This window comes from Motacilla alba, chromosome 1A (assembly GCF_015832195.1).
Source record: "Motacilla alba alba isolate MOTALB_02 chromosome 1A, Motacilla_alba_V1.0_pri, whole genome shotgun sequence".
NCBI classification, from domain to species: Eukaryota; Metazoa; Chordata; class Aves; order Passeriformes; family Motacillidae; genus Motacilla; species Motacilla alba.
In genome coordinates, this window is record NC_052031.1 from 14,027,254 (window position 1) to 14,052,894 (window position 25,641).

The 25,641-nt window shown below is 41.3% G+C and overlaps 1 protein-coding gene across 1 annotated transcript in view; it reads left to right on the forward strand.

Annotated features, from left to right (window-relative positions):
* Positions 1-3,274: 3,274 nt before the first annotated feature.
* PRKAR2B (protein kinase cAMP-dependent type II regulatory subunit beta) overlaps positions 3,275-25,641 on the forward strand; it is a 75,817-nt gene continuing 53,450 nt past the window's right edge. The window contains exon 1 of the mRNA XM_038153487.1: positions 3,275-3,839. Coding sequence (XP_038009415.1) covers positions 3,512-3,839 — 328 coding nt within the window. The 5' untranslated portion in view covers positions 3,275-3,511. The remainder of the gene's footprint in view (positions 3,840-25,641) is intronic.

The following is a 25,641-nucleotide window of genomic DNA, read 5'->3' on the forward strand; positions in this document are numbered from 1 at the left end:
ACAGTCCCTCTCGCCTGACACGAGGTAACAAAGGGCAGGATTTAAAAGCTGGTACTCCACTGGTGTGCTTGCTAAAGCCACTTTCCTCGGGGGAGAAAGGGTTTTACCCTGGAGCACACCCCCGATGCTAAGAGCACACCTCTGCCCCTCTGTAGGCTGCCTGCAGCACTGCAGGCTTAGCAGGGTTCATCAGGAGACAGTTATTTGACAGCCTTGGGAAGGACTGGAGAAAAATGTCTTATCAGGCAAAACATTGAAAGCTGGCAGAAAAAAACCAAGCTTGTAGTTGGATGTTGGATGTTAGGTCAAGTTTACTAAATTTACTAAATTTGCATTGGCCCTGGTAAAGGCAAAGCTTGAGAGTCTGACACTCATCTGTCCTGCACTCCATTCAGTGTTCTCCATGTGATCAGAAAATATCTCATTCTCTGAGCTCTGACAAAGTATTCCCAGCCACTGTCTCAGGCATGCTGTCTGGAATTGTCCTGTGGGAGACAATTGCTATTTCTCACCTGTTAGTTCTAATCACCTAGTTTTTCACTGCTGCAAACCAGGTGAAGGGACAAGAACGACGTGCAAAGCAGGTAAGCAGTGTGTTATGAGAACTGCATCTGTTGGCTAGGAGAAAAGGAGATAACAAAGTCTTTAGGCTATTTCCTTGAGAATTGTGAGGCGAATATTCTGCCTTCTTTTTCATACAGAAGGATTTCTGTAGGTTGTATATTCTCTTTTTTTTTTAAGAAGATATTTACAGCTGAACTAGAATGGCACAAAAAAATTAGCAGTAACTAATGAAACTCATCGGAGAGGTGTGAACCAATACTCTCACTATCTAACTGTTCACTCTGCTAGACATAACACATATTTTCGACAGCTGTTCTCCTTATGAGGATTTAAAAGCAATTTAAATATCAATACAAAGTCTTTGGAAGAGAAAGCATCTAAGGAAACCTGATGACACCAACTTGAACTACAAAGTTTGCTGCTATCCTTTGAGATACACAAAAGGTAAGTTTCACTAGACACAAATGTTTGGGGCTGTTTTGAAACTTTTTTTAGAAAGAAGCATTTTTTAGAGTTCTGCCACTTAGGAATCTCTTATTCAAATTATCTGAGTTTTGCATAAAAACATCAAAGGCTGGCTCTTGAGGATCTCTTCAGAGAAGGGATCTCATTTTAAGTCTGGGAGGATGAGAGTCTCTGACAAACTAGAGAAGTCCTTGATTAGATGGCAAAAGACACTACGCTGGTAAATTCCTAGAAAAAAAACCTGCCTTGTCTGGGTATGAGAAAACCTCAGGGATGACAACTCTTCTAATCCCGGAACACTCCATTAAATGGAATATTATACGCTCACAGGACACCTAGTGCCTGGAAGGCACTAATTACTAACACTTCTCTTCCTGGGGGCTTCCTCAAAGCTTAGGTGTGTCAGCCTGGTCACAAACAGATCAACCCTATCAGCGGTGTGAGAAGGTTTTTAAGCTCCCAAACTTGTGAATGAGCCCATCTGGTATTTCTAGCTAAGCCACCCTCCAGAGTGACTAAGCGATGCACGTGTCCATGATGTTCAGGTGTCAGCTCTCCTGCTGCACTTGACTCTCAGCCATTTTAATGTATGTGGCTACACAGTGCACCAGCAGCGCTTCCAGCAGGCAGCTGTGGTCAGGGCATGCCAGCACTGCAGCATGGCATGGGGTGTGCTGGCAGCCCCCTGGACACTGCAGCAGCTCTTAGAGCCTGACAACAGAGCAACCTTCTGCAGTCCAGAGAGAACTCATGGTCTGCCCCCAGACGACTTAGCTTGACTTTGAAGAGGTTCCTCAAGCAGGACAGTGCTAAACAACAGTGAATTTAACTTGAAAAAAGTACTTTATAATGGCCTGCAGCATAAAATGAAGCCATAAGATGTAGCTTGAAGGTATTCCACAGCTCAACCTGCAGAGGTGTCTCCTGCCTGTTACAGGGCAGCAATATGACCCACACAGGCATGGTTTACTCACTTCACTATTTAACCTGGTCTGTAACACTTTGAAGATTCAACTTGTGAACCAAGCTCCATTTGAAAATACATACACAACCAGAACTGGGTTCCATTTGGAAATTAATTTAATTTAAAGCTGGCTTTGATATCCCTGAGTGAAAAGTATCACAGAGATTGCTGTTTCGGTGTCACTTCATTTTTTTGAGGTCAGGTCTTTCAGTATCTTGCTACTACAAACTCACATTTGACAGCTTATCTCACCCTAAGCCCTTATGAAGCACATTGCAAGGCCATTTGAGCAATGCTGAATGTTTAATGAAATCAATTATCAAACAGCCATGTTGTCGCAGCCTTAGATGTTTTAGCAGTTAATTTGCTTGATGCATAAAAATAAGAGTCCAGCAGATCTTTCTGGAACCCCAAAACGTTGGCCAACGCTCAGAGGTGATAACAAACGGGGGGGGGGGGGGGGGAGATGCAGTTTTCATGCATTCCACGGACCTCACTTTGAAGAAGCGTTTAGTGAAGCATTGAAAAACATGGCACCCGTAATTGCTACTTACTCTATTTGAAACATTTAAGCTTCCTGGTGATGCCAAGCAGCACCCACTTACCACTGTGCTAAGTAGTCTCTGCAGCATGGCTTGGAAGAGCGTCGATGCTGAGCGTTGGCACTCAGCAGGGTTTAAATTGGGCTTCTTCCCCCATTTTTAAACAATTGTTTCTTTCTCCAGTTAAATTTTTCGCGGACCTTAAACAACAAGCTCACAAACAGGATGCTCTTGCTAGCACCACATCACCCCTGCCATCCTAAATAATATTGATGAATATAAATCGGCAGCACTTCTATGCGTATGAATGATGTGGAGAAGAGCTTTAAGGTGGTGCATGGCCGTTAAAAAGCACAGCAGTAACCCGCTATGAAATGCTACATGCACTGCGGTCCTTCCCTGAGCGGGGACGCGTCCGCTCATCGGGAATCCCCGCTGGTCGCCAGGGCGGATGCTTGGACACCCCGCAGGGAGAAGGCGCTCAAGGCTTGGGTCCCCAGCAGCCCGGGGGTGGCGGGGGACCGCGGTGCCCGGCGGGGCCGTGCCCCGGCAGGGCAGCCGGCGCGGGGGGCAGAGATGCCCTGCCCTGCCCTGCCCTGCCCGCCGCCCCGGCGGCTCCCGCGCAGAGGCGGGCGGGGCGCGGCGGCCGCAGTCCCCGGCGGGAGGTTGTCATGGTTTCGCGGGTCACATGTGCGCGAGGTTCCCCCGGCGCGGGGGGAGGAGGCGCCGCCGCCGAGGCTGCCGGAGCCGCTGCCCCCCGCGGGCCCGCCCCCCGCCCGCTCCCACCTGCGCCGCCGCCCGCCCCTTCCCGCTGCCCACGGGCGATCCGCCGGGCGCGCCTCGTCCCCCGGGCCGCCGACCCCCGGCCCCGGGCTCTCCCCCCCTTCTTCTCCTTCTCCTTCTCCTCCTTCTCCTCTCCCCTTCCCCTCACCCTCCCCCTTCCTGGCCGGGCTGCGCCCCCCCGGCCGGCCCCGGCATGAGCATCTCCATCCCGGCGGGGCTGACGGAGCTGCTGCAGGGCTTCACGGTAGAGGTGCTGCGGAGCCAGCCCGGGGACCTGCTGGAGTTTGCCCTCCAGTACTTCGGGCGCCTCAAGGAGGAGGCGGCGACGGCCAAGGAGGCGGCGGAGAAGGAGCCGAGCGGCCGCAAAGCGGGCACCGGCCATGACAGGGGCGCTCAGCCGCCGCGCCGGGGCCCCCCCGACGCCCGCGGCGTCAACTTCGCCGAGGAGCCCATGCAGACCGACTCCGAGAGCGGCGAGGACGAGCAGCCGCCGCCGCCGCCGCCGCCGCAGCAGTTCCCGGGTAAGGCTCCCCCGCCTCGCCGGGCCCGGGGATGGGGGCGCGGGGCGGCCGCCCGGGCTCAGGTGCGCGGCCGGCGGGGATGGGGTCCCGGCCGGGCCGCCCGCGGGGGCGCGCTGCGCTCGGTGCGCGGACACGGGCAGCGGCGGCACCGCGGGCACAGAGCGCCCGCGCTGACGCCGAACGGCGGAGCCCGCGGGAGGTTTCCCGTATCCCGCGGCAAACTTTAACCTCCCGGGCTTTCCCCTGGTGTGCGCGGTGCTGGGTGTTAGGCAGACAGGTATCAGCAGTTGCATCGCTTGTAGCATGGGAGCCTGTAATAGTCTAGCAAATATCTGTCTCTATGTTTCCTTTTTATAGGAGCAGATCTGCATTCCGTTATTAGTGCGAGGGTATGTCTTAGAAAACACCTCTCATGGGCATGTTACTGTATTCACGCACTTGATTAAGTGTTTTGCGTAGATGCACTTATATATAGAGCACAATTTAAAACATAATTTCTTCCTGAAAGCCAGAGTGAAATTTTCTGCATTTAGAAGGGCCTGTGGAACAAGTGTTGCTGTGACAGCAAAGAACAGTGGCAGTATCTTTGCGTTTGAAGGCAACACCGATCTACACGCAGCTAATGACACCTTATCTTTGTGTGGCTGACAGGTTTTATTTCGAGGCTGTGTCAATCCATCTGCTGGTGTGGGTTATGGGACGGGTAGGAGCTGCCTCTGAAGGGTGCACAGTGCTTTGTCTTTGTGTCATGAGCAGGCTGACTGAAGGGTCAGTCAGTAAGGTTAGATGGAGAAAAGCATCTAAGCATCTTTTTCTCTTTGAGGATAGCCTGAAGTGTATCTCATCAGATCATCAAAGCAGTCATCTCTCCGAGTCGAGCGGGAGGTAGATTTACTTAGCAGAGTACAGAAGGCAGTTGTTTGCTGGTTGAATTTCAGTGCGGGTTTTTAAATGATGTGTTGTGTGCATTTCATCAGGAAATGTAGATAAACAAGTAGGCGTTTAAGAAGTGGGTAAGTTTTCAAAATGCTTCATGTCACCCCATAAGACAGTTGCCATTCTTTTCATCTGTCCTCTGCAGCTATACCCACGTGTATTTAATGAGAAATTGAATCTGTCAATCAGGTTCTGCAGATTTATGAGGCAATTTTAAACTCTAATGCTGATTATGTGAGATTAGTAGAAATTTGAAAATTTGCTGTCTTTGAAAACTGAAATGGTCATAATGTGGAAGAAAAAAATTATTATCTTAATTCATTAACACTAGATGTGGTCTGTCCAACGTTAATTATTCTAACACCAAACAATCTCATTGGTAAATGGAAAACTGGAATGTTGTATGGAGGGAAGTGCAGAAAAGTAGTTTTATTTGTTAATGAGTATGTTTTACATACCTATAACTTTCCAGGGTGCTCTAAGAAGCTTTCTAAGCTTTTTGAATGAATATCAGTAATCAAGATTCTTTTGACAGTCTTTTTGTTGTGATTGTGAAGAGAGAAAGCCATTATTGTCAATATTCTCATTAAGGGACCTGCTAGAATCGCTTACTTTGACGAATTGATTTACTTGTTTTACAAAATCCCTTTAAAATACCACATTTTTAAGCCTAATATATTTTGAACATTTAATTGTATTATGGTTTGTAAATTCTGTCAGTTCAAATAATTATTAATTAAAGGAAACAAAAAATGAAAATATTTGTGAAGCCATGTGAAGGTTAATAAGAAGTAACTCATGGCAAATGATTACTAATAATGTGCTTGTTTATGTGTGCATTGTACAGGAGTGTGTATTTTAAATTCAAATTTTATGTCTGCCCTGAATATATTCTTCTAAGGTAACATAACAATGCATCCACTCAGCCTTTTGTTAATAACTGGAGGCATAAAGGCTTGTACTCAAATATTTGTTTAATGAGTTTAGATACCAGTTTAAAAGCATGTTTCTTATATGCTTTTGCTTTCTGTTTCTAGAAGTAGCAATTCTTAAGAAGTGAAGTTTGGGGGGAAGTTTAATTTTTTTTTGCCTTTATGAATTATTGAACTCCTTCTGTATAGCAAATGTGTCCTGTTTGCATCCTTAGGAGAGGGCAATAAATCTGAAAAGTTGATAAGCAAAAGTAAAAAGAAAACCTCTGTGAAGGAGGTTAGACCTGGTGGTGGTATCTTTCCTTTGCTAAAGCCATACATTTGAAATATCAAACTAACAGTATTCCTTAATTAATTCAATCAGAGCATTGTTGAGCTCTCACTGTAAATGCTCCAAACCTATTTTTTCCCCCTATCAAATGTTTCTAAATACCCACCAGCACTGCAGTTGAACTCTTTGTCAGTATTAGTTTTGTCCTTGAAATGTATTTTGGAAGGTACATGAGCATTATCCTGTTTCAGAAATGATGAGCTGAGGCATAAGCTGTGTTAAAAAGAAAAAAACCCCTGTACTAGGAATTAAGAGTGATATGTGAACCTTGAATTAAACTCTGTTCAGGTCTCTGCTGTGTCCATTACCTCAGCTGCAGAAATCACATAAAGGTAAAAGCAGTTACCTTGTCTGGGGGCAGAACTTTGTTGTATTGGTGTCATAGTTTTGAATTTGTGCCTGGAGTTAAGGTGACCTCAGAAATGGCATTCTTTATGTTCAGAGAATATAGATTATCCCCTTTGGAGCACACGGTTTAATTTGGGAATGATTTCTCAGGTTTTCTAGTTGATTGGTTTGTTTGGTTTTTCTAAAAAAAATATTTAATTGTCCTACATGGGTGTATTTGCATTAATCAGTTACAACAACTAATTCCTGCTATAAAAAATAGCAGACACTAAATTGAATAGGAAATATACATAAAAATGAGCCCTATTTTAGAAAATTTGTCTAACTTTTAGCAGGTCTGAAGTGCATATTCAGATTTGTTATACTGTGTCTGCAAAATTTGAAAATGCTCATTGAATTATTTGTTTGTTTTACAGTGACTATACTTTTCTTTTGGTGTTACTACTTCAAGTTGATTTGCAACTTATTTTGATGGGCAATAACCTATGTAATTTGTGACAGTTGTTTGAAAATATTTGCCGTAGATAAAAATTCATATTTCATCTAGCCTTAATGTGAATGAGGAGAGGAGTTTTTTGAGGTAGCATTGCTGTTCTTTGAACTCAAAAATTATAGGGCTGTATGTATCATTTGGCAAGACATCCCCTCTGTTTACTTTATTTTTCTTTTGTTTGGTTTACTTCAGTTTGTTTTGGTGTCTTTCTCAGATAATGGTGTATTTTAACAGGAAAATACTACAGCTGTCCCTCTCCTCCCCCGTGTGCTTCTGTTGGTGTGTTGGTTGCTTTGAGTTCCTTCTTTGGAAACTTGAGCTACAAAATGCAAGTCTGTATCTCAGCTTAACCTACTGATTGTGCCTAAATAATATGAGATCACTGTGTAGGTAAAACATACATGTTCTACAATGCCAGTTTTAAAGGCACATCTTTATTTTAGTTCATTTATTCAGTCTGAACTGCTTTACAGACGTACTGTTCATATAAATTGTGAAAAATAGGTAAACTGTAGAAACCTTTGCACACTGTAGAAAAATAGGTAAACTGTAGAAAAAACTTTGCACACAACTACAATTGCGTCATGTGTAGGTGGTGGGTAGATTAGAGCAGTGGAAGGGGTCAGTAAGGCCAAAGGAGCAATATAAAAATACATACAAGTTGTAGTAGGATATCCTTGAATCAGGGGCTGTATAGAAAAGCATGTGGATTTCTTATAAATGTGTATATTCAAACTAAAATCTGCAGTATGATGAGTAATGGCTGAAATCACTACCATCTGATATGTACTTAGCCAGCCTTAGAAATGAAGTTTTAATAATTTCTACAGTCACTCTTTTGAAATACAGGAAGAAATAAAGCTTTATTTGTATGGTTATAAGGACAAACCAATTGGAGCCAGACTGGGGCAGCCTTACTGTGGATGCAATTTGGAAGAGACAAGTTTCCAGCCGCAGACCAGTCCCTTGGGAGCCTGGCATTGTTGGAGCACTCCTTGGCAAGGCTTTGGGACAGATCTCCTTGCAATTTCCTAGGCTATTCCTGCTGTCATTCAGAGAATAACATGTGTAAATTAAGTGTTCAGGGTGGGCGTTTGGGAAGAAGATGGATTCTCTGAGGGAAAAGAATTCCAGCTGCAAGAATTTGGTGCCTTGCTGGTCCAGTGGGCCTTGGTCTGGGGTTGGCTACTGGCTGCTCTTCTCTGTTAGTGTACACAGTCACAAAAACACAAAGCTTTCTATCCTTGCTGTAAATCTTTAAAAAAAATGCAGATTTTTGAAATAATGGTTTCCAGTGTTTTTGACAGGAGCAAACTAAAATATTTTCTTTCTGCTAAGTTATTTTAGAGAGTAAACCCAAGCAAGTTGGCAGTTGTTTGTGGTTTGTTTGGTTTTTCTTTAAATTCCAGTATCTGACACAGGTGTTTTATTCAAGTTGACAGATTTGTCATAAAAAAACTTAGTTTGACAAAATTATAAGCAACTAGAAATGTGAAGTTGTAATATGTACCATTTAGTAGCCTTTGTTGGTAGGACTGTGACTCCCTTTCAGACATATATCTACTTGTGATTGTAGATGAAAGGAATACTTTTGACACAACCATTAAAAAAAAAAAGTACGTTTATATTAATAATTTAGTTGAGATGATAGCAGCCTCCACTCAAAAGTATTTATGCATCCCTGCTCAAAATTAAGCGTGCATGAGTGGAAGTGTCTCTGCTGGCTAATATTTTGTTGAAGTTTGTTAAAGTGTATTGAAGAGAAGCAGGAGAAAATTCCGAAGACCTATGGACCGAAAGGTAGTAGAACTATACCAAAAATATTTGAATTTGTCTTCAGCTTCTTTTTTTTGCTAAAGCAACAGCGTGGAGATAATTTTGGCTGACTGTTCAGCTTGGAAAAAGAGAACAGCATTAATTCAGGATGTATAGGAAGGCATTAAATTTTACTGGCATGGGTTTGTAGTGATTGCATTATGAATTATAACCTATAAGCAATGTCAGTACTAACATTTGCACAGCAAGGCTCAGTTTCTTGCTTGTATCATGTCTGTTTCAAAGGAAAACTTGCTTCCTCAGGAACTCTCTAGGAATATTGTTTCGCTTGCTGACTTCATTTCAGTTTCCCAAAGAAACCTTATATTTTTTGTTCCCTGTGTTTACTCCTGTTTATGCATTCCAGTGAATGTAAAAAACCAGTTTATTTCCCTACTTGATGAAGAGAATAAAGATTAATCTCTAATTAAGAGAGTGCATGTTTTTAGAAAGCACTCCTATAGCATAATGACCTAGTGCTTGTAACCTGCACAGAGGTGCTTCATGCATCTGTCAGGAAGTAAAGCTTTGTTTAATGCCTGTATATCTCGTGGTTTATCCCAAGTCTGTTATGCAAAAGTATTGCATTATGTTCTCTGGTTCTGTCCAGTTCCCCCAGTCTGTGTGAAATGGACCTAAGCAGTCAGATCTCTGCAGACTTATTGACCTTAGCTGCTCCTGTAAATCTGGAACATATGGTTTGGAAATCACACATTTAGGTCACAAGGTACAGATTAGTCAAGGTACAGGCTGCAGCTGCACTTCTTATTTTCAAATATCAAAGATGACCTCTAGATTGGGAAATATAATTTGTTGGGACAGTGATGAAAGAAACAAGAAGGCAAAGTGGAAGGCAGGACATGGACGAAGAAAAGGAGTCAGTGTGTGGTAAGGAAAATGCAAAGGTCAAAACAAGAGGAAGGAGGATATACAGAATTGGGGTAAGGGGAGAAAGATAAAAGAATAGACAGCACATGTGAGAAAGCACATGAAATTCTCCACCCTTATTTTTCTACCCAGCTATAGCCCTAGTGTCCCGAATTTATGTCCTGAATTTTCTACTGAAATTCTGTTTGGCTTATGAATATATTTTAGAAGAGCATAAATGTGAGCTTAGCTAAAATCAGTCATCAGTGGATGGTATGGATGTGAATTTGGTCATCTGATGCTAAGAGATCTATTAAATGTTTTGACATGGTCATCTCTCTTATTACCATGTCTGAAGCCTCGTAACACTTGCATTTTAATGAACATTTCAACTCAAGTTTTTTTATGGAGGATCCAGATTGGTTTTAGCCATTTTCTGGTTTAAAAAGTAATAGTAGTGGTCATTATGAAGAAAGCCAACAGGCACATGGGTACAGCTGCCAGCTTCATGGCTAAGAGAGCCCAGGTGGTGCTGATGAAGAAATGAAATGTTGAACAGTACATAACAGACAGGTGAAATGTCCCTACTTTTAATGCTTAATACAAGTCACAGTGGTTATTTCATCAACTGTTATTTTAAAGGAAATGCCTTAAAGTCACGCTGTAGTGTAACTATTACCAGCCCAGGTTTGAACTCCTATTATGAGCTTCAAGTGAATGTAATTATACAGAAGTTCTGTGCTTTAAAAAGGTTAGCAATTCTTAAAAAGTGAATGAAGGAGGGAGAAGAGTTTGAGAAAAAGAGCCATTAAAAATGGCTCAGTGTTCTCTGCTTCGGGAATAGATCTTGATATACATAAATTGGAAAAAAGAAGAGGTGATTTTACCAGGGATGATACATTTATCACATAGACTATTTGATATTGTTGCTTGTTTTATGGATGTGGGCACATAAAAGATGAACTCTGTGTATACATGAATTACTACATACTAGATAAACCTGTCAAAAGAAATAAGCTGGTCTATAAGTAGATATTACCATAAACATCCATCAATTAGGGTGTTGTTTGAAAGTATTCTTATGAGAATTCTAAAGGAAATACACACTTTTTTCCTCCTTTTCTTTGGGACGTTTGATGATGATACAGGTGAGTCTAGATAGCTTTATATAGGGGTTTTATACTGAAACCCCTTGTCCTTTCAGGGAACCCTTTTAGGCTAACCCTTCCACATGCTGGGTAGGAATCATCACCCATTTTCTGCATGGAACTGAACAGGATGTTTTGATCATAACAAGTAATTACAAACTTGGAGTTTATTTAATCTTTTTCTAGATGAAATACATTTTTTTGGTCTGTAGATCAGTTTTCACTCATAGTACTAGACAAGACTTTGTTGAAGAGGATGAAATTTGGCTTTGGGTGTGCTTTGTTTTTTCTTCATTTTTTATGTTTCTAATTGACTGGCATTATTACACTTTTTCTTGTAGAAAAGCATCATGTTTGTCAATTTGGTTTTTCATTAAAAATATGAGGAGCTCTGTTTCAATTTTTTTTGTTCATTTACTGATAAAAATAGCTGAAGTACTCACAGAGAATTTCTATTTGCAGTTTCTAGGCAGTGTAATACACGAATCCAGATTTATATCAATGCAGCAAGTAACCCAGATGACACACAGTTTTGGGGTTACATCAAAAAGATGATGGTAATGAAATGTCCAGTGCCTCATTCAGCATTCCAATGATACCATGTCCTACAAAAACTTGGGAGGTCTGAAATGAAGGGGGATGGAGGCGGGCAAGGGTGCCTGAAGTGCATAGGAGTAAATGCAGATTGTAGGTACAAGGTATCCTCAGAATGAACTGTACAACAGCCATATGGCAGTTTGCCATCCTTTCCATAAATGGCATCCTTTTAGCATTGCTGCTCAGAAAAGTAATTTGTGGACCACAGATAAAATAAGGACATTTTAAAGAATAGAACAATAAAAAAATCTAAATTTTAATCAGCCTTATCTTATTGTGCTATAACACTCTGGATAATGGAAGGTAGAGTTGTAAAAAGCATGCTGTAACAACAGAAAATGTTTTTCACTTATGTGTGTGACTCTTAAATTGCTTAATGAGATTAAGAAAAAAATCATCAGGGCAAGAACTTGAAGCTGAGAACTTGAGCAGGTAAAGGCTGATAATGAGAATAGCTGTTTTACATGTACCATTTCAGTTATGTGACTGAAGTGGTTTCTGTAGAGCTGGGCTAAAAGGGACAATTAGTAAATATTATGAAGACTTCCTGAATGGAGGGTCTAGAATATTGCTGTATAAAATAGATTTTGAAAGGAGAAGTAACATGATCTTTCCTGCTCAGTCATTCCAGATACTGACCTGTTTGTATAAAGATTTTTATAACAGCATCAATCCCTTTTGAATCCCTGTGATGCAGATGTCAAACATGTTTTTATAAATAGTGGTAGTGTTTTCATATTGTACCTTTTTAGCAGAGATGTCCATTGTAAAGCATACCAGATAGGAAGAAAATAAATCCTTGCCCAACACTGGAAAGAAAACATTCCTTGCAAAGCCTCAGTGTGGACTATAAATAAAAGATGTACTGGATTCTTGGTGTTGGGATGACTACAAGCTGGAGCCAAGCGCACACATTCAGACTGCCTGCCCAAGCACACAGGCTGAAATTCTTGGTGTGTTTTCCCAGTCTGACTGTAATGATAGTTTGTAATGCTAGTGTGAAAACCAAAATTCAATGCCATGGGTTGTAAGGCATTTCTAAGTGTTGCAGGAGATGGGTTAATTTGAGCTCAAGCTGTCAGTGACAGCTTTGCTGTGGCCTTTTTTGGGTGACCTCACATATGAATATATATTGTCACTGCACTGATCTGGTCCTTCCAATTTGCTTCCCATTATTTTTACCACTGAAATTGTTCACTTTTAGATCCTCTCTCTAAAGCTGTCACACTTTTCATTGATGCTGAAGAACTCCATCTTTGGCCAGTAATTACCTTCATTAAAAAATGCAGACTAATACCACAAGTCCTTGAAATCGAGTCCTTGATCAAGAATTTTTTTAATTTAATATCTTGGAAATGAATGTCTAAAATCTAGTAAATATATTTAAGTATTCCTCCTGTTTTAACAGTGGTTAATATGACAAAAAGTCTGTCTAATAGAGGGCTGGAATTGTCCTGAGGTTTCTTGTTCTCTTCCAAAACAATGTTTGTGACGCTCATCACACTTGCAGTCATAAACAATTACAATATGTGCTATAGACATCTCTCAAAATTTTAGTAAGACTTCAAACAAAATATTTTCTACCATTGTAATAAACCCATTTTTTCATCATGAATGAGTTTTGAAAGTTGCATATTCTTAATAATTGATGATATTAAGCATGGAGGGAGAGGTTTATTTTTTGTCCCCAATTATACCTAATTTCTACTGAAATTGAGAAGTTAGGATCCAGTAGCTTTATTGATCTGTTTCTTCATGAGTCTTTTTAGTACTAGACCCAGTCATCATTTCATCTTTAGTTCTATTTTTGGGGTTTTTGTTTTTCAGTTCTGAACTCATAGTGCTTTTTCTTTCCAGCCATTTTGTTCAAAAACTTTGAGTAGCATTCAGGCATCTTTCTCTAAAACTCGTCTTTTAGGTGATCATTTATCTCTCTCTACTGATTTTTAATAGGTAGTCTAAACATGAGAAACTTTGATCCAGCCTTCCCCACTACAATATTTAAGCATCTGTGAGGTAATTTAAATACAAAGTTAACAACCTGCCTTCCTCCCTGTTGCTTCAGCCTACAGGAAATATTGTTTAATGCCTAATGCACATATAAAAATTGGTTTGAAAGAAGATATATGGTTATTTATTCTTAGATACTACTAACTTCAAGTGGTGTTAAAAAATATATCTGCAGTATTTTTCTGCATGTCTCCCTTGCTAATCTGTCAGTTTTCCCCTTCTATTGAAATGTAGCTGCTGCTGGCAGTGGAGGTGGGAGTAGATGTAGATTAATTTCCATTATCCATCTTGCAAAAAGAAGTAATTTGTTCTTCTGGTTTTGCCTTCTTAGTATCAGGAATAAAATGGAGTCACTGATTTAAATGCACCATAATTTACTGTCTATCTGGAATTTATTGTCATATGAACATGGCTCATCTGTAATTACTTCAGTTTATGGCCTCAAAAATGCAAAAAAAGAAGAGGAAGAATGTCATAGTTTCTTCAAGTCCATCCTTCAGATTATTTCATTAAGTACAGATGCAGGGTTTGGGAGGTATAGGGAGGCTGGGAAGTCTTGGGAAATCTAATCAAAGAGCAGTTTGAGCTTGTAAGAGAAAGCTATGCTTTCCATGCAAATATGTAAGTGTTTGTCCTCTTCTCTGACTTTGTTTTTGGGAATTCGAGGCGTTTCTTGTCAAGAACCTCTGTAAATACTGCTAAAAAGACCTGAGTTGCATGCTACTGCCAAAATTAGATGCCATTGATCCATTTCCACCAAAGAGAGTTTTCCTGGGAAGGTTATATGGAGCACAAAAGTACAGCAATATGTTGCAGCCTACTTCTTCTATCTCAGTCTTTTTTTTTTGGCTGAAGGATTTTTCTCATACATTGGAATAAAAAAAACAAAAACCAAAAAATCAACAAACAGTGAAAATAAACAAATGGTAGTAGGAGGTAGCAAAAGACAGTAAGAAAAATTTCATCTTTTGCTGCTGTTAAGAGGATATCAAGTATTTTGTTTTCCTTCTTTTGCAATTTTTGTTTTTCAGTATGTGAAATTAAGAAGGTTGCTTGGTCTTTTCTTCATCCAGAAGCTCAGTCAGGGGCTAAGATCCATTTGCCTTGTTTTGAGATAAAGTATTATTTGCAGTTCTGTTTGAGAGTAATGGGAGATAAATCACAGAAATGTGTGTGATCACCCTTCTCAGTCGAAAGGAGGCAAGTTAATATTTACAACTGGAGCATGACACTCGCTGTCTTCATAACAGTAACACCAGATAATACAAGACCATCAGGGACTGAACTGATGTCAGGTGCATGTGTAGGCCTTTCAGAAAAGGAGACAAGTACATCTGGATCCAGATCATTGTAGTCATCTTGGTGTCAGCTCACATTACTGAAATATGCTTTTTCATCTTAGAAAAATGTTTTCATGTCTAACTCTGGAAGAATTCTGCCACTATAGCATCTGGATCCTTGACAGAATCAAAACTAAACATGCAAATGAGCTTCAGAAAGACATCCTTATATCCTACAAGTTAAGGAGAGTATTAGTGCTCCTCCCTAATAAAGCTGGCCATTTATTGCCTCTTCTAGCTTGGAGGTGACAGACCCAAGGTCCCTTTTCTGGGAGCTGGCCTGTGGTCCCAACCCTCAGGAGGGATCTGTCCCAGCAGGCACTGCTAGAGGCCCCACTGGCATGGCACAAGCAGGGCATCATTCCACTGCCATGGAGTAATTTAACCATTAAGCAAAACTATTTTTGTTCTTATTATGAGCCTAGACTTTTCTGTGCTTGCTAGGATGTGTTTAGCTTCTGAGAAAGCAGTTATTATTTGTGGTTGTGGTCAGTATGTTGCCATCTGATGTCTCACCTTTGACATCTACTGCAATGCCCTTTTCAGTGAGTTTCTTTCCTTTATTTTTAAAAGTTTTGTTGTTTAATTTGCTGAAGTTATTGTACAGTTGCTTGTGAAGAACTAATAAAACTGACTGTGCAGCTCTGAACATACAAACTGGCACATGCCTTCTTTGTTTCTTTTAAACCATAGTGTGAATTTATTCCAGCACTGGTTGTCTGGTGTCCTGGGGTGAGTTTCTGACGCTTGTATCCCCGGTTGTCTGTGTTTGTGCTGTTGAGTTCCGCGCCGTGAGGGCCGGTTCCGAGCGCCGGGCGGGAGCAGCAGCGCGCAGTTTGCCCTCAGGAGCTGCTCCCTGCTCCGCGTTCCCTCTCCTGGGCCGCGCCGTCTGCAGCACGGACAGACAGCGGGACAGAGCTCTCCTGTGCTTTCAGTTGGCTTTTAGCTAGCTGGGCCAGAGAAGTTCCCTGGACGGTGGCTTTTCTTTTCTCGGGAGCGTTCAGCGCCGCTCTGGACCGGCACCCGGCAGGGCTCCGGAGCTCACCCCGCGGCTCGCCAGGGCCGGGGCCGCGGCGCCGCCGCTCAGGAGGGGCTGAGGGGAGACTGAGCGAGCCGAGCTGCGCCACAGCCAGCGCTGAGAGTTTGCCTCTCTTCAGAACAGCGAGGGGTTTTATTGTTTAATATTGTTCATTTTTTATGCTTGTGAATGCTTTGCTTGTTAAATAAACAAAGTTTTTTCCACTTTGCTCCAAGGAAATATTTACCTGAACCAGCAGGGGGAAGGGCTTGAATCTGCTTTCTAGAGGAACCCTTTTGGAGTTTCCTCCCAAATTTGCCCTAAACCAGGACGTATGGGTTCAGTTCAGCTGGGATGAAAACAGCCCAGCTTGATGGCCTGAAAGAGGCAGTGGGTAGATGGCATGGAGTGTGCATTGTACCCGGGCAGTGCTGGGTCTGGTTCAGGAGCAGTGGATTTCTGAAGGTGCACTACAGTGTTCAGGTGGAGGAAGCACCTGAGTGTCTGGTTCAGAGCCCTCTAGTACTGACACTGAGGATGCCTAGTACTGATCAGCTGGCAGGCCAAGACTGAATTTATGTGACCTGTCCTTCATGGTAGGTACTAGTTTGGTATCAGCTTCTATTTTTCATATATTATGGGAAACTTCTTTCCTTTGAGTCTTTTCTCGTTGTTAAATTCAGTTGCAAATGGTAGAGCAAGTTCAGTTTTTTCTTTTGTTTAGGAATTTGTGTATCACTTGCAAAATGAACTTGTCCTTGCTTGTTTCCAGTGTTTGAATGGCTTCTGCTGAAACCAATTTAAAATTGACAGGCGAGGTCTGTGGAACAACACTCTTTCCTTCTAAATATCAAGAATAGAAATGTAATTGCTGTGACACTTAGAGCAGTTACCTGACTGTGACTGACACTTGGAAAGTAACAGGAGCCTGGTTATTGCTGAAAATCCTTAGATGTATTGCTTAGATGTATTTGTTTTGTTTCCATTTGGAAAATGTACAAAGGTCAGAGTATAAACACATGTGCTGCTTTAAAAATGTAAAGACTGAGCCAATAAGATGTACACATTTATTCCGGAAACCCTACTTTATATTTACATCTGGCTAGGAACTGACATTGTTTAACTTGTGCTCTCCATTCCAGGACAAAACAGTTTATAGAGCTGTAGAACTACTTTTTTTTCCAGATGAAGGCATGAATTTAGCTTTCCTTTTAGCGAGAGTCTTTAATGCAGTACATTTTAGGTGTAATTTTTCCCCCCTCTAAAACTAGCCTCATGCCTTTCTTGCACAAAGAAATCTCTCTTGTTTTAGAGATTGAGCAGTTGCAAGGTTTTCTAAGAACTTCTAAGGTTTTCTAATGACTTCTCCCTGTATAGTCATTGTTTGATAGGGGGTTCTGTGTTCCTAGAGTGAGGATCAGATGCATATAACTGATTTTGCTTAAGGGAGTGGAAAGAAGATTGAAGTTTTTTAGTCTGTAGTTGCGAAGCTACGCAAATTCCAGTAAGAATGTGAGGTGAAACTTGGCACTGGATACAAAACTGTCACTCTTTTCCTGTTTGTATCAAAAGAAATTTGAATCATACTTCTCAGTTTTAAAAAAAGGGCTTTTGGTGATCAGTGGTTTTGATATCTAAGATAATACATATTACTTTTATTTGACTGTGTTTTCTGTTGTCAGATCCCACGTATTTTATGGAAGTGGTTTGATTTCTAAGTAACTTTTTGTTTTAAAAGCAAAAAGGAGAGTTTTCAACTGGAGGTGTGAAACAAATGAAAGAGACATGTTTATCAGAATTACTGGCTTGTCTGTAAAACTGGATAGTGGTAATCTATAGTACTTAAAGAAATCTTAAGGTCATGAAACAGGAACACCTACTATGCCTATAAAACTGCATGCTTTAGGAAATACATTCTTGTTTGTTTTTAATAGACTGGCCTGATGAGGCTCTTGTAGTCCATCAAATCAGTGATAGAAACATTTTTTAAATGATTATATAGGGTGTAGTATAGTAACTGAGGGTAACTTCCCATATCCTACCAGTCATTAGAAGTACTTAAAATTGTGGGAAAAAAAATATTTTAATACTCTGTGGGTCTGGATGAAATCCACAAGACAAAGGAGTTTGGACTGAAGGCTAAGTTTTTATCTATTCTAATCTCATCCCTTGATAGCTATCCTTTAAGGAAGAAGAATGATCCACAAATTAAAAATAGGGCTCTGAGAGTTAAGACAAATGAGGTTAAATGCTCATATGTGTCACACTCTTGCTGTGTGCCTTTAGTAGTTTGCACTAGTGCCTGTAAATTGGAAATGGAATATTTGCCATTCCCAGCTTGCTGGGATCTTGTAGCAGTATGTATGTGAAGGATTGTGAAGGGCTTATGTGTCACTGTTTGCCTACAATACTTAAAAGAATTTCTTAGAGTCCAGGGCTCAATTGATGCTAGAATTTAAGAAATTTTTATCCGATGCATCATTTTTTTCTGGCCAAATATAGAAAAAGATGGGTTTATCTTTGAAAGGTACAGGAATACCTGAGCAATCAGCAAAGCCCGTGTAAACAGAGGAGACCTATATGATTTGTTTAGGCTACAGAGATTGCCCTTAATAGTGTAATGAACCTGAGATTGTATTACTTGATACTCCTAACTCATTTTGTCAATTACCAAGTTGTTAATACAAAAGGTGCTTGTGGCTGTTAGTATGGGCTCCTGGCAGATGACTATTACAGAATCCTGCCTTCACCCACGCGCTCTTCAGGTCACATTTAACATAAAGGTCATGCATCGACTCTGCCTATAAAAGGTGAATAAATTTTTAGTCTTGAGTCACCATCTTTTCTTAAAAAAAAATAAAAAAATGTCTGTTTTTGTAACTTCATGGGTTTTTTTTTGAAAAATCCACTATTAGGACAAAAAGTGTTCATCTATTTTTTTCTTACCCAAAATAATCTCCTCATCTTCTCTTGTAGTAACCTAATGTGAATGCTGGGAATGTAACTGAAAAGCAAAATAATCCTGATTTATGAATTGAGTGTCCTTTAATTTCAGAAACTTCCTAAAGCAGTCCGTGTGGGTTTTGGTTTTTTTGCTTTTTTTGAGAAAGCAAGACAGAAATGTTAGAAAATTCCAATTTAATTTACAAAAAATGGATTGGGTTTTTTTTTTTTTTTCTGCTGAGGGTTTAATGTAAAGCATGCATCTTCCAGTAAGTTAAAGAAACTCCAGCATATCTTTGTGGATACTTGAATATCCAGATCACTAGGCCAGTCTGCTTTTCAGCATGCTTGTTTGCACATTGTCTTGGCTTCAAGAGAAGAGTTTTTAGTGCTTGCCCTTGGAACATGGCATAGCCTGGAAAGTAGGGCATTTTTTTTTTTTTCAGAGGTGTGGGTTGCTAGTCTGCCATGTACCCAGTCAGGCAGTGTTTTGTTTTCCTTTTTTCATGCACTCTGGACATTTTCTGTTTACCTGCTCTAAAAGAAATAAAATTTCTTGAAAGGCAGTGTAGGTTGTGGGAAGACTGTCAGGACAAGTAGCCCTTTGTCATACACAGATTTAAGCATTTCTGCAATTTCCCAAAGCAGAGTCAGAGCAATATTCCAGATTATCTGCATCTGCTAGTCTGCCTTTATTCTTGCTCTGTATATTCCTGGTCATATTGGATCTTATTCCCAGGTAGATATGATCCAAATCTTGCATCATATTCCCAGGTAGATAACTGTAAATAGACAACGTGAAAGTGTGTGTTGGACTTCTTGGATGGGTCTACAGGAAAGGAGTCTTTGGGTCATGACCCATGACGTTTGCTATGGTTGGTTGTAGGTGTAATTCTGGTAATGGTGTCATGATAAAATGTAATTTTGCTATGGAATCTGAAGTGGAAGCATAATAGGGTTTTTTGTTGTTTTGTTTTTTGGGTTTTTTTTAAAAGCCCTCTGTTGGAAGACCATTATTTTATGCCAAGAATTATTTTGTTGCCTGATGACTAATCAGCCTGTTGGAGAGTTTTGCTATCAAGAGTCATGCAAAGTTGGCCCCTGCTAGGAATCTCACAGATAGTTACTGAAGGAAGTCAGGACAATGTTCTCAAGCATCCCTAGCCAGGGAAAGAACAAAATGGGTGTGAAAGTGACTGTGATGCTGAAGTTTACTTGCAAGAGATGCAACTTCTCAAGTGCTGCCCAAACTATTGAGCAAAATGGAGAAGTGCTGAAAAATCCCCTACTTGCCATTACTAGGCATTTCTGAATGTGATCCACAGGTAATGGAGCTGAAAGACATCATGGGATTTATGCACATCGTGGAGGGCTTTTAACCTTATTGCAGTATCAAGAAATGAAATTATAGAAGGTACATCTTTGTATCTGTACTTCCACTACCCCTTTTCCCAGGGAATGTTGTTCAGGTGCTGCTGGTAATGTCTGTTTCACATTACCACAACAGAAGGTACTGAAATTCCTTTGCCACTCCTCAGCTCACTCGCATGAGTTGATTTGTTCAGGACAGAAAAGGCACGTCCTATTAATCCATAAGGTCTGTTCAGCTGTGGGATCTCTTTGACTCTCCATTCTCTTGACAAAATGAGTTATTTTCTCTCAAAGATTTCATAATTGAGGCATGGGTAGGAAGCAGTTTGAGAATAAAGACAAGATACGTAAAGGGGCTCAAGTGGCAATATTTGGCATCATTATGCACAAATTACACCTTTGGGGCACAAAAATCTCCTCACCAAGTCAGGGTATAGTCCTGGAATATTCTATGGATGTTCTGAGTTGTTACTGTGGAAGAGAAGAACAGTCTGATATGAATGTAGGCCTGGAAAACGATGCTAAATGAAGGCATTATACCATGTATGTACTGTGTTAGCTGCTGTTTGCCTCTTGGCACTGGGACAGTCACATGCTGCACTTGGGTCTGTGCGTGATCATGGACATATAAATTTATGTATCATGATACAACAAAAGTATCATGACTGAGTAGGAGACAGAAACTGGGCTGTGCAACCTATTGTGCTGTGAGTTGCAACATGTTCTGCATGCCTACATTTGCTAGAAGAGACAGAGCGACAGCAGGGTAACATGTTTGAAAACTGAGAGCTAAACACTTGAGGGGGAATTTCAGGATCAGGATGGTGTGATCATTGAGATGAGGCCCATGCTCTGTTTGCTCTTTGGTCAGTTGCTAGCCATCATAATGGGTCCTCACAAGGGAATGGGTCCAAGTCCTGCCTGTTCACTTGGAAAGTAGCTATCCCTAATTGTCAGCATTCTTTACCTGCCCAGTTCAGGGGAGAACAACTCCCAGCTGTTCAGTTTTGGAGGTGCCATTTGTAAGATCCTTAGTTCATTGTTGACAGCATGATATGTCAATGTGGTGCTCCTTTGTGTCATTCTTTATCAATAGAGAGAACAAAAATTTGTTTTATTTTAAGTCATAGTAGCTTGCTGTTGATGGATTTTTCTTGTTATTTGCAGTCCTTCAGTTGCTCTGGGAGATCTCACATGTCTTCAGCAGCAGCTGATTGCATTGCTGCTGAAGCAATGTCCACAGGCCAGCATGCAGCTAACTCAAGCCTGTGAAGATTTGTGGAGTCATTGAGGTATCACTGTCACCAAGGATTCTTTGGTGAATTTCTCTATGCCCTTCCATGGCTCATACAGACATTCATTAAAGTCAACCTGATGCACACCTGGGGTCTCTGTAATTAGGGCATCATCAATGGTCTTGTGGATGTGGATAGTGGTTCTGACTGTTGGAAAGGGAGGTAGATGCTTCTATTACTCAAGTTGAATCTGTATCTGACCTTCTCCTTGGACTCCTGTTGTCCCACGCATGTGCAGGGGTAGATGAGAGCAGGTACTGCCATGGTACCCAAGGCCTTGTGGAAGTGAGTGCAGCTGCCAGCAGCAGCTGTGCTTCATTCACTTGGCCTGAGAACTGTAAAGGCCAAATCACAGACAGTGCTTTGGCCAGAAGCTTCACTGCAATCCCCACTAGCTGCTTGCAGTAATTCTTGCAGTAATATTGCATGTATATGGGAAGGGAACAGTGAAATATTTTGGATTTTGTCTTTTCTCTTCCCTTCTCTCTCTTTTACCTTTGACTCAAACTCTCAGATCCCTACAGTAGTTTTTTGTAGCCCAGGCTTTTGTTGCTGATGTTGGCCAGGTCTGTAGCCTAAGAGTAGGCATTAACTAGAAACAGAAAAAAACCCTCCAGAAGTATCCCAAACCTGTTCTCAGAAGCCACATTCAGACCTGTGGAATCTGAGCCTGGGGAAGGTGTCAGCCACCACGTGAAGTGACTTGAGTAGATGTGTTCCTAGCTGGTGTGAGGATACTGGGACTTGCTCGTTTTGGTGTCCTTTCATTAACTGCTTTGGTTGGCTGCCAGACATTGGGCAGTTTGTCTAACGTGGGAATTATGTTATTTGTAGTCTAACCAGTGGAACATCTGACTAGGAAATGGGTGGTAGGCTGTGGGCTGCTAGGTGTTTTGCTAGTCAGCATGCTGGGTTCAAGGAAGTACTAACCTGCCATCAGTATCACCCACAAGCTTCTTCTATGTGGTAGGAGTGAGGACAAGATATTTCTTAAGAGCCTCTGTTTTTGGCCGTGGCTTTTCTAGTTAGATGCTTATACTTACTTTGTTTGCTTATATTAATTTTGTTTGGTTAGGGTTTTTTTCAAAGTTTTTCTGAAACAGCCATTCGTCTCATTGTATTCAAGCAATAACACTTGGGGTTTGGGCTTTAAAATTTTTTTTTCTTTACACTCACCGTGCTTTTTGATGAGGTACATCTCTCAGCCTGTCTCTAAAACCAAGTGTGGAAAATGTGCTTTGCCTCATTATCTGCAAGCTAACAAAGTTGTCTATTTTAGATCTGAATAGCTGAGAATTCATTATCATGAATGCAAGAGAAACTCCTTCAAGTACGTAATGTTCTTAAAATATGCAAACTTTAAAATATGCATCCAATCCAAAATCTTAGATTTCACCAGGAAGTGAATAAGCAGGCAATGCAGATTGCAGGTTATACATATTCATATACTTCTTCATCAAGGTATTTTGTACCACACATTTCTGCCAAGGCAGTCCTAGGAACCAAGCAGAGTCTTTATACAAAGTCTTTGCTTTGGACGGTTTTAAGTGTTTGCCCATGTAGGATTTGTTGTAATAACCTAATAGCAAATTGACAAAAACATGAAAAATAGTAGGAAACCTGAGTCTCAAAAGCTTTGAGGCTTTAGATTAAACATGGGTAGTATGAATGTGTATGGGAGAAAGCAGTTATGTTCACCATTGTCAAATTATATAAAATAGATGAGATAATTATAAACTCTACACAAAAGTGCTCTCCTTCAGAGAAGAATACTGACGTCTTCTCCAGCCCACTTCCACCAGTGAGATTGCAGTGTTATTCCTTTGTAATAAATATATCTTGTCAAGAGACAAAAGACATAGGCCAAAATTTTGTAGAAAAGAAACCAATCAAACAAGCCAACCCTCCCCCCAGACAAAGGACCTAAAGCACTGTTATGTAATGGCTAAGGAAAGGAAATCAGGAGAGCAAGTCATTCATTTAAAATCTTCAGTACTCTAGTTTTTGGTTTGACAGAAATATTGTTCCAATGACATGTACAGATTTTTTATTTTATGAGATGGTGAACCTGAAGCAATTATGCCAGTTTGATCCTTTACAGGATCCCACCTGATCTGGGCATTGCTGGTAGAGCTTTGGCAGAATGATCAGTTTTTCTTGTGTTCTGATAGGGAGCATGCATACATTAGTATACATGCTCCAGGCAGCAAAATTAGAAAGCAGAAAAGAATGTGAAAGGGATCTAAATGCCTATGCAGCAGTGTTAGAAAGCAAATAACCACAATATTCTTAAAATAGCTTGTGAAATTTCAAGTGCGAAGAAGCCATTTAGAGATGGTAAGAAGATAAGCATTACTGATGTTTTATGTCAGATTGTTTGGTAGCAATTGTAAGCTGTGCTCTGCCTATAGCAGAATATCCCTTGGAGGTGGTAATAAATTAGCAAAGCAGGATGTTACTGCAAGTGATGTTGGGTGTAGTGATCATGTTAAAAAAAAGCCAACCTAACTAACAAAAAAAACCCCAACCCACTCTGCTAGGGCAGAAATAGGCAGTTCAGTAAAAACAGAATCTAGGTGGTGACCCCCTGCTGAAGCAGGGCTGCAGCCCTTGGGTCTTGGCCATGTGGGGCCAAGGACTGAGGCTTTGTAGCCCAGGACATGGTCTAGGAAGGCTGACCTTCCTCATACATTTGTTACATTTCTATTTTTAGACTCAGTTTTGCTTTCAAAATATATTGTCTCTGGCACTACTACTTTTCATCATATATCCTGAGTAATCTGGAGTTGAGGGCAGCAAGTGCACCAAACCAAGATTTCCACACATGTACACTTCTTCCACTTGTATGTAGACAAATTCTAACACAAATCAACTTTTTTACCCTGTGGTATTAGAGAAGATTAGAAATATTGCTGTAAATTATATATATTTGTTTCCTCCTATCTAGATCCTGATTTCTTTTAATCAGATAATGACCAAGTGTACTGGTCACAAGCAATAACAAGGATGAATTTCTAAGAGCAAACGTGCTACGTAACAGGATACATATTTAAGATGGAAAAACTCATCAACATTTTCACTTTGTTGCTTTAACATGGGACATTAATCTGAAAGAATAGATGTAAAAATTAAAAAAAAAAAAAAAACAAAAACCAAAACTAAATTCTCAATCAAGCTGTTTGGGTGGAAAAAGATCAGCATTTGATTCCCAATAATGAGCTGTGACAGCCCATTTCACTGTGTTGGGTCATTGGTCTAACATATCAGGCAGCCACATAATTTTTTTATTTTCAGCGTTTGTAATTACATACAGCATCAATTATTCATAAGGGCTCTTTAACTCATGTAAGTAGGAGAGACTTATTTACATCACTTTCCAGGTTCTGTGTTCTGACAGGTTAAATGAACAACTTGCTGAGTAACTCCAGCCAGAGAGTTGGTTTCACTGGGGCCCCAGCTTTGCTGCCCCTGTGCAAGCACACACAGCACAGGGGACAGGCAGGAGGAGGCAGAGACGTGCTCACGCTGCAGGGCTGTGACCCTGTGTCCTGGGATGGCTGCTGGCACTGGAGTGCTGGAGTGGAAGGACAGGGCTCTTCAGGAACGCCAGGCAGGAGAGATGAGGGGAGGGTGTTGCCCTCATGCCAGTGACCAGCTGGAGGGCATGGAGCGAAGTCTGGGGGGAAAGAGGAGCCAACTGAGATCCTGTGGGTCAGGATTGAAGGGAGGGCAGGCACAGGGGACATTGTAGTGGGGGTCTGCTACAGCTGCCAGGCCAGGAAGGACATGATTCCTCTATGGGTGTTCTCACATTCAGAACTCCTGGTGTCCATGGGGGACTTCACCCACCCAATATCTGCTGGAAGGACAACACAACAGAGCATAAGAAACCCAGGAGATTCCTGGAATGCATTGATGGTAACTCCTCCAAGGGATAGGGGAGCCAACAAGGAGAGGTTCTGGACTTTGTTCTCACCAACAAGTAGGATCTGGTGGGGAATGAGAATCTCCAGGGCAGCCTGGGCTGCAGTGACCATGGAGTGGGGGAGTTTGAGATGCTCAGGGTGGTGATTAGAGTGCACAGCAAGCTCAATACCCTGGACTGCAGCAGAGCAGATTTGGCCTATTCAGGGATCTGCTTGATAGAGTGCCATGGGAGAAAGTCCTGGAGGGAAGAGAAGCCTGAGAAAGGTGGTTAACATTCAAGAATTATCTCCTCCAAGTTGAGGAGTGATGCATCCTTACAAAGAGGAGATCGGGTAAAACCACTAGGAGGCCTCTATGGATGAACAAAGAGCTCCTGGACAAACTCAAACACAAAAAAAGAAGCCTACAGCAGGTAGAAGCAAGGACAGGTA